The sequence below is a fragment of the Trypanosoma equiperdum genome (assembly GCF_001457755.1).
Source record: "Trypanosoma equiperdum strain OVI genome assembly, contig: ctg_744, whole genome shotgun sequence".
NCBI lineage: Eukaryota > Euglenozoa > Kinetoplastea > Trypanosomatida > Trypanosomatidae > Trypanosoma > Trypanosoma equiperdum.
In genome coordinates, this window is record NW_027124692.1 from 3,639 (window position 1) to 13,165 (window position 9,527).

Sequence of the window (9,527 nt, forward strand, 5' to 3'; positions counted from 1 at the left end):
GAATGAAGTTGGTATAATCCGCCCATGTGCTGATGAATACAAACGTAAAGTTGCATTCCTCGTTGGTATAAAAACGATTAAAAAAAACTCACCGCTTCATGCGTTACCCTCGCACTACAACAACAAGGGGACTTCACCTCACAGAGCAATGCATGGAAAGGAATACAGTCACTCGGTCAGTCAACGAAAACGCGAGAAGATCGAGACCTAACACCGGTGTGTTTTATAAGTGCGTATAAGAAGCACAAGTAACTATCTCAAAAAAAAAAAATGGCCACCCTCAAAAAAATTGTCGTTGAGGGGCTCCACCAAGGTTACCAAGGGGTTGAAAATGATGTGCAATCTGCCAAATTTAAGGAAACTCTGGCTGAACCTAACGGAAATAACTGCTGAGTATCAAATATTTTGGGGGAAATCACAAGAAGCTGGAAGTGCTGTGTCGCAGAGAATGCCCCAAGCTGGTGAAGATAACACATGTGGATAGAGCGTCAGCACCTGAAGATTTATTTCTGAGTATCTGCGAAAAGGTTACAGAGGAGTTGGGGGTGGTGGTTGTGATGGCGGTATGTGGAGTTAGAAGCACTGAAGGCACGTACGTTCGAGGCACTTGTATTTCTGAGAAAGAGTTACAGGACATGAGTGGAAATGGTAACGGTCTGGGGCTCGATATTTCTTCCTGCTAGTGAATCTTTCAAGCGAGAGTGTTGGTGCAATTAAACCTCCCACTTTTACAACGGTTGCGTGTGGGCAAACATTAGCAGAGGGGACTGCAGGTGGATGTGGAAGGGGAAGGGGGACCTACTGAAGGGACAGAACACAAGAGAAACGTCAAATGGCTGAAATGGCTGCGCACAAGGGTGGTGTGTGCTGGGGTGGGGGAAAGGGACACAAAACTTTAAGAAAGTAAAGACTTGTTGTCCAGGGTATATTCACAGTGTACGGCTACCCCTACTCTATACATATATGTGTCTTTCAATATACTTGTCTTAATTTTTTTTTTCATTAATACCGATGATTTAACAAATATTTTAGTATCATGTGTAATTTTCCCTACAGTTTTACCAAATGTAAAATGAGTTGTAGTCGAAGAGAGCGTTTAGAGGACTTAAGCAATATGAATTGTGAGTACCGATATTTGTTAGAAAGGTTGACTAAAATTCCCGAGGATTACACGTGCGATCGTGGGTAAAACTTCAAAGTTAACGGTCGTTAAGCGTATACACGGGGGGAACGCTTTGTGTCTAATGCTTGAAACGTTTTTTTCTTTAGGAGAGGCATGCTAATGTGATAAATGGTAATATCGACATGTATAACCGTTTTTCTTGCCCCTTCACCTTGCTTCGTAGAAGGTTAGTTGTTACTCAAAGGTGTGCTGGCTGAAATTGGAAGGATGCTTGGCTTCGGTTCTGTTCATGAACTCCTTGCCTATATCACCTTCATGTGTTTTGGGATGTCGGTGATGGTGGTGTCGAACACGGTCTTGTCGTTCCTGGAGTTTTTCCTCCAGTTCTACCTTTTCGCGGCCAAGGATGGCGAGAACATCAAGCTGGTGACGGAAGAGCAGAAATTTTTCTGGAACAATGTCTTCACGTACTATCTTGCGACGACGTTTATTGTGGAGTGTTTGGTAGTGTCACTGATGCTCACAAACTTTGGAAAGCGGATTCCCATAACCCTTCGCCTCTATATTGGTCTTGTCTTTCCGATTATCTTAGTGTTTTCTGTGATGATGGTTACCATCGGAAAAACAACGGAAACCGGTGCCAGGGTAACCATTATACTGATTGGTTTGATAAACGGAGCTTCCACTGCACTTTGCAGCTCCGGTGCCGTTGCACTTGCCGGTCCCTTTCCAACGAAGTTTTTGAGTGCGTACGTGTGGGGTGTTTCGGTGTGTGGTGTTATCACGTCGACGTTTGCGATTGTTATTAAAGCTTCCACGGAGAGTAACTTCAAGCGTACAGAAGACCGCGTCGCGAGTAGGCTCACTCAGTCACGCATATACTTTGGGTTGGTCATGATTATGCAGTCGATTTCTTGTGGTCTTCTGCTGCTGCTGAGGAAGAACCCTTACGCCATGAAGTATACAGCAGACTTTCGTTACGCGGCGAGGAAAGGGAATGCTGTTGAAGGTGATGACGCTGGAGATGATAATGAACCGAGTAGCTTAGGAAAGGGTCCGGCCGACCAGGATGACGATTTGAAAGCGGATTGCAAGGCGGGCAAGAGCAACGTGATGACTTCCACTGTAGACCCTGACACGATGAGGGACACGGACCAGGTTGAGAATATCACGAACTCGCAACAGATGTTGAAGGCGAGTGCGTTGTCTGTGTTCAGGCGTGTTTGGCCCATGTTAGCCGTGTGCTTTATTGCGTTCTTTACCGCCTTCCTCATCTACCCTGGTGTATTCTTTGCTGTCAAACTGGGGCCGGATGACAACGGCTGGTATATGGTGATCATTCCGATGATGTTTAACTTGGGAGATTTTGTGGCGCGCCTTTTCGTTCAGTTCAAGACTCTGCACGCATCACCGCTCTTTGTGGTGATTGGGACGTTTGCGCGTTTGTTGCTCGTCATTCCAATTGTGCTTTGCGCATACAGTGTGATTAAGGGCACGACATTCCCTTATATTCTTTGCTTCCTCTGGTCGCTCACGTATGGCTACGTGGGGGGTCTAGCGGGAGTCTACGCGCCGCGTACTGGTTCGCTGACGACCGCCGGCGAACGTTCTCTAGCAGCCAACTGGGCCGTTAGTTCACTGCTGTTTGGTATCTTTGCTGGATGTATGTGTGCCCTGGGTGTCAATTCGGCTCTCCCGAAAGATGAGTCACAGTAATGTTACTTGGATTTTGACACCGCCGCCTAACACTTTAGGACAAATTCTAAAGGCACAATGTAACTAACATCAGCTTAAGCAATAGGAAACTTGAAGGTAAGAGACATTAGGTAATAATTTCATTGGAGACGTTAAGAAAGGGTAAAGTGCAGTAAGGATGATTTCAGCCCGCCAAGCTACACTTTTTTTTTTTTGCAGTAAGAACATTATGCTCAATATTTTTCTGTTTCCACCTTCTTTCATTTTATCCACGCGCATCAATAGCCTTACTAAACAGGTGTGGGAATTTCGTGTGAACGCGTGAAAAAAAGAAGGGGCATTGACAATATTGCTCATTACATTTTTGAACATTCTATCCTAAGAAAAATATGTACATAACCCGAAAACTGCCTGCTTTCTGTAATGGCGTGTGAACTTTTTTTTTTGCATTCACGCGGACAAGCAGGGCGCAATGGTTCCCATCGTTCACAAGCCGCGATGAATTGCGCGGAGGGACATTGGTCCGGCACCGCGATCACCTAAACATGCTGATTAATTTTCTGTTGCCTGCTTTGTTTGAGTTGTATGAAAAGGAGCATCATGGTAACATGTTTGTATGCTGAATTCTCTTCTTCTGTTTCACCCGGGTTCCAAAACTGCACAAATTGCATGACAACTTCCTCGCGGTCTGACAAATGTAGGCATGCGTCTCTCTCTTTTCCCCGCCTGTTTATCCGCACAAAGGAAGGCTCAGGTAACCACACGCACGGCCAGTGCCAGTTGAAATGATGTGAACGTGTGCGGCACTCTTTCGCCCTCTTTCAACCACAGTATCGTAGTTGGAGTTTGGCCTACTGCGAGTTCCCTTCCTGCAGTGGAAACCCATTGAACAGAATTTTTCCACCACGGGGCGTCACTTTCTCTCTAAAGAAAGGACTTTTTGCAGTTTGCTGGTATCGAACAAGTGTGCACATAATACGGAACAGAGGAGCACAACATCTGCAGAGGATGCTGCCAGCTGACTGCACACAGGTCCCTCAAATTTTTATAATTTGTTCTCATAAAGGGGAGCCAAAGAGTTCCTGAGGTCCAAAACCGCACGCTGAACCTTAGGGTTGGGATATGGGTGAGGCTTTGTGACCCTCGTCTGCGGAGTGTATTTGGTGTTGCGCGATCTCCACTATGTGCTACATTTTCTTGTGTGGAAAAATGAAATGTGTTTGAATCCCAACTTTGGCTACAGTGTTCTAGCGCGCGTTTCCTTTGCCTTGCTTATCACTTCTGTAGTGTTAGTGAATCTGCTCCCTCCGTCCTTGTTTGCGCTCAGATTGGCTGTTGGAAGGATACCATCCCCCAGGTTGTTTAAAGCAGATAAATATATGATTAGTGGGCGAGCATGCGTGTTGAATGCTCTCGTTGAAGTTCGCGATGGTGGAAATAGGGAAAGAGCCCATGGTGCCTGAAAAAAACAAACAAACAAATAAACCTTCCTCTTCTTCCCATTTTATCTTTAACACCCCCAAAGGGTAGTTACATGGGGATAATTCCGAGTAGGGACTCTCTGGGAGGGAAACGCTACTCGTCTCGATCTTGATGAATCATTGCTGAAATTTCTTCCAAAGGCGATCGGTTTCATTGTGTTCTTCCTTCTTCCATTCTTTTTGCCGGCTTTCGCCTCTGCGCCCCCTGAAGATCTCTTTTTTTTTTTTTTGCTTCACCTGAGTCCTTGCTCTCTTGTGCGTCATTAAAGTTTTCTTCGGTCAGTGTGGCGCATGCATATAATTTCCTGTTAAATATTTCCTGAAGAATCTCCCCTAGTTAAAGAATTACTTCAAGTCCACTTCTTCGTTACTTCGCTGTTCCAGTAGAAGTGAACCGCTTTAGTAGCCTCGAAGGCAACCAACTATGGGGTAAAATAATAATAAAGCTGTTGGCAGCCAGGAAGCTAACCTTTATTGGCGCCTGCAGCGCTCCAATCGGCACGTAAACGTCCGGTATAAACTCCCTTTTTTTAATATCCTAGCATTTCTCAACCCTGTTGTTGTGTTGCCCGTTGCTTTTTCCATTCTTCTTTTGTGACGAGGCGGATTTGGCAACTTATCAGCATTTGCACCGGCCAACATACTTCTGCTAGAAGGGGCGCGGAACCACCCTCTCAAATATAAGCGCTGAAACCTCGCATTTTTTCAAGCAATGAGGCCACAGAAGCTGAGCCGTGGAGAAACTATTCGAATATGCGGTCCACAATTTCGGGGCAATTTCATACGATGTAGAGGTATTATATAAATAGGTGAGTCTAAATAAATAAAAATATACACAAATATGTTTGTGCTTTAACATCCCCTTGATAAGCGCCGCTTCCCTACGCGCGAGGGGGGATTTCTCGAGAGCAAGATCGTCAGCTCGTGGAAACTTCCGCATGGTGTTTTGCATTGATCCGCGAGTGAAGTTCACACCCACATCGATGCCGTCCATTTTTTTCCTCAGGGGATAGCTCGTTTCTCAAGACATAACACGACAATGGGCACCAATGCGCTAATATGCTCCCTTCTGTTTTTGTTCTTGCGTTCATGTTGTGGCTATTTATTTGGCGGCCGCCGCTCCTTTTGTGGTTCCATTCCGGTGAAGAGATGCTCCAACATAACCTCTCCCCCCACACACCACATACACGCTTCATCCGTGTAAAATCATCCTGCTTTCCGGCCCTCACGCGGCGCGATTATTGGCGTTCCTTTTTCTGTTCTGCCTCTAACCTGCACGGACCTTATTGGTTGGTGTCCCCTTCAACCTTTTACTAAAGTGGGGCAAGTTCTTTTCAGTTCACCATCAAACTTCACTCGATTCCATCTTTCGCTTCACGCGTCGTCAACGGCACCTTCTTCATCTTCCTAACTGCTTTTTTTTGCCCCTGTCGAGTCAGGCTTCCGCCTCGATACTACTTGACATTGTCGTGAACCGCATGTTTCTAAACATTAAGCCGCTCTTGTCAACGGAAGACGAAATAAAGAAGGCTGCTTCTTTCCCTGACGACAATGTTCCGGGCCGTGCAGCTGCACCGCTGAAAACACCTCCCTCTTTTGCCAACACCGGTGTTCATGCATGTACGTGTGGAAGGCGTCTGCTCACCCCTCAAACCGCCAGCCACAACATTCGTTACGCCTTCCTTCTTCCGCTTGTCTTATTTCCTCGCAGGCTCAAACCCTTTACTCCGTGGCACCGCCAACGACCCGCACCCATTCCTTTTCAAATGTCTGCCTCACGGTTTCCTCATTCATGCCCTTGCTTTCCCTCACAACAGAACCCGTTTCCCTCAGCTATCAATCAGCAACGCAACGGTTCCTTCAATGAGCAAAATTCCTTTTTTTTTTGGAATTTTCTTGTTAGAGCTCGCACAGTGCCGCCACGGTGAAGGCTCTTAAGCGTATTCGGAACCATGGCGAGCCCGCGTTCCACAATTTTCAGTGCAACTACCGCATCGGATGCTTTACCGAACATCACCACAGAGTGCGGTGGTAGCCGTCACCTTGGCCCCAAATGTATCGATTCGTCTATTGAAACGAATCGCGTTATATGAAGAATACAAGGTGAGTAATACTGCGGTCACGGGAACATCGCCATTTCAAAAGGACGTGGAATACACTTTCTGAACAAGTTCTTCAACATGGAAGGTGTTTAAATCAACGCGGAAGATGCCCACTAGCATCTGAAACTGAGTCATTGAAAATGGCAGGAAAACCGGATGGCGGCACCGATGCCATTCCCGCAGGAGTGGTAAACATTTAATGAAGTGGTGGATACAATGCACAAAGAGAGGGAACTGCGGTGGATGACAGGGAGTTAAGCAAAAAAAAAAGGAGGAACCTAGAGGAATATTGGGCGGTGGATCTTGCGGGAGGGGAGGGAGTTGCGCCTACTGAGTCAAGCAAAAGCCCCCCAAAATGATATCACTGAAGTGTGAACGAGTTAAATGTCCGTTGAGGAGCACGAGGCGAAAGAAAAGGGAGGCGAGCAAACAAACAAACCACAGGACACACTACCCAAAGGAAAATGACACTCAAGGAAGCGAAATTTTTTAGCACCCAAAACCTTGATGGACGGAACCTGGAAAAACGGACCATTGTTCAGGACGTGAGAAAGTCGCGGTTAAATGGAGCCGCAGACTCTGCCGCTGGCGTACTAGAACGCAAACCAGTAAGTATCCAACACAACGGATCGCCTTTCCACACACACACACACACACATATAATCGACTTCGTCAAGGCGGCTGCCTATGAAATGAAATGACTCTCCGGAGTTACGAAACAAAGTGACTGCGTACATTCAATTGAAACGGAAGGGTGAAACGTCGCGGCGGAAGTGGTGGTGACAAAGGGGTCGACCGCGCAAATATAAAGTTGTTTTGCTTATAAGGTGGGCCCAGGGGCTGAGTTTAGCACGCCAAAGCAAGACGGGGTCAGCAGTAAGCAAGCGAAAGTGACCCTCAAAGTGAAGGCGAATAACTCAAGCCGAAGAGCCACGTTTTTTTACATTATAGTGTACGTGTCACTTCTGGCGCATGCAAAATACGCTAGCGGTGTGGACGTATCCCAAACGATAACAGCGATCGTCGTCAGCCGAACAACCCACCAACTAAGATGTTTGAGCACAGTGTGTGTGATGTAATGATGGACATGTGCGACCCTTTTAAAAAGTCTCTAAGTGCATGGAAGTAATTACGGCGCTTGGCCGAACCTTGAAGAGCTATGTGTAGCAAATACCCATACAATGTCCCATGCGTTGGGCACTAAACCTTCCTCTTGATTTTATGCATCGTTTATCCCGCTCAGGGCAGCAATTTTCCGGTGATGAGTTGCTTGGCGCACTAACGGGTGGCTGACATTAACGAATTCGCTACTGCGGCTACAACAACACAGCCCTTTTTTAACTCAAAATCGAAGGAAAACATATACGATTAGGATGTGTTGCTTGTGAAGCCTTTCTTCTCCGTCCCTTTCACTCTCACACGAAGTGGGCTGTCCACCTGGCCGTCTACAAACGAATGTTGAAGGCACCGCAGTTGTTATGATGCTTCAGGGCATTAAAAAAAATAAAGGAAAACAGAGAAAAAATAAAAAAAAGGGAAGGGGACGCAAAAGGGAAGGTGAAGTTTGCTCCAGTGAGGGGCGAGATGCGGCGGCAGATCACCGGAATACACACCATTGGCGCATGCACCCATGGAGCGGTTTCCTTTTGGTAGCAATAAAGATGATGCAAACAACCTTCGCCCGTTAATGCTTTTTACCACCATTCCATTCATTTATCTTTTCCCTACATGTGGGCCCCAACAAGGAGGTCTTACACCACCTTTATATCATTTCATTCCTCACCTCGTGGCGCTCTCTTTCGTGTCACTAGTTAAAAGTGGTTAACAGTGACTTGTTTGATTAACTATATTTCGTTTTACGGTGCGGAGGAGGAAGGAAGGAAGGAAGATAGGAGGAAAGGGATAAAGATGCGATTCCCCCCTCTTCAAATGCAAAAATGAAGGTTTTACGCGTGGGCAAACGTACCGTGCACAATTAGCGCCTCGAGTAATATATACAGAACGTTTCCATTACCTGGAAAATGTACGGTGCCACATGGGGCCGTATACGCTTTTATTCACTGCAGATGGGGCCTTCACCCTTCACCGCAGCTTTTTTCCTACTATTCCCCTCTTGAGCCCGTTAATCTTCATGTTATTTAAAGGATAAGGGACAACAACAACACCAAGGCGCCATTAAAGGGCGTAATTCATGATGATCCGCATAGTACCACCTAAAATAAGGACGTGTCAGCTGGGCAGCTGGATATTTGCCCCTCAACCAACCACTACTCGCTGCGTGTAGTAAAAATCCACCACTCGTCACTTATCCAGTGGGTCGACCACGAAGTCGGGGTCGGTCATTTCTTCAACGTTGCAGACATCCTCATAACTTTTCAAAACCTTCTCCCGGGTGTATTTGTAAGTTATGACGGTCGTATTTCGTAATGCTTCCACGACACTCTGCCTGTAGGTACTGTTTCCCGCAAGGTTCCTATACCAAGGAAGGCGAGTAAAGTACTTCGGGAGATACCGTAACCACTGGTGGGGATTTCCTGTGAAGTGGCCGATCATCGCACGCGTGTTGTACGCCGCTGTTGGGTAGTAAAAGTATCTCTTGTCATAGTCAAGACTAATTATTCCACGCCGTATTATGTATTTGGGATCCACACCCGTTGCATTTCCTGCGCTCCAAATGAAAAGTATTGTCCACATGGTCTGATCGCACCACCATTTAGAGGATGTCTCCCTGAACTTTAAATAGACATTAAAGGCCTCTTTATACGCCCATACCCGGCCCACAATTCCTCCACTGTTGAGGTGTCCACGCACGGGAGGTGGCAACCCCAGAAGCCGCTCAGCACCGAATGTTTTCGCTTCTGACAGGCCCATGGCGTAAAACCTTGCGCATCGATCCCAATGCGACTCATTTTGCGGGTTGTATGTGATGTTCAACTGGGGAGCATAACAATCTGGTTCTGCCATGTGAAGCATGGGCGGCCAAGCGTCGCCTCTGTATATAGCCGTTTGGTTAAAGAATTTGGGCAGTGGGGGAGACATTTTTATGAACGGGTCTAGCATCTCTTTTCGATTGATCTCATCAGTGAAGAATGTGTCCGCACCATCAAACATAACTAACACATCATC

The 9,527-nt window shown here is 46.6% G+C and overlaps 1 protein-coding gene and 3 pseudogenes across 4 annotated transcripts; 3 read left to right on the forward strand and 1 right to left on the reverse strand.

The window, feature by feature from the left end:
- Nucleotides 1-1,390: 1,390 nt before the first annotated feature.
- Nucleotides 1,391-2,839, forward strand: TEOVI_000341600 (adenosine transporter 1; the record flags this gene model as incomplete). The annotated part of the gene is made up of 1 exon (XM_067226326.1): nucleotides 1,391-2,839. One exon carries the CDS (start codon nucleotides 1,391-1,393, stop codon nucleotides 2,837-2,839), a length of 1,449 nt encoding a protein of 482 aa, XP_067082427.1.
- Nucleotides 2,840-4,666: 1,827 nt separating this feature from the next.
- TEOVI_000341700:pseudogene lies at nucleotides 4,667-5,082 on the reverse strand (annotated as a pseudogene). The gene is given in 2 exon segments: nucleotides 4,667-4,822; nucleotides 4,825-5,082. Coding segments are annotated over 2 exon segments (414 nt in total).
- Nucleotides 5,083-5,338: 256 nt separating this feature from the next.
- Nucleotides 5,339-5,616, forward strand: TEOVI_000341800:pseudogene (annotated as a pseudogene). The gene is given in 2 exon segments: nucleotides 5,339-5,476; nucleotides 5,479-5,616. Coding segments are annotated over 2 exon segments (276 nt in total).
- A 152-nt stretch (nucleotides 5,617-5,768) lies between these two features.
- On the forward strand, nucleotides 5,769-6,237 carry TEOVI_000341900:pseudogene (annotated as a pseudogene). The gene is given in 2 exon segments: nucleotides 5,769-6,185; nucleotides 6,187-6,237. Coding segments are annotated over 2 exon segments (468 nt in total).
- Nucleotides 6,238-9,527: the final 3,290 nt, after the last annotated feature.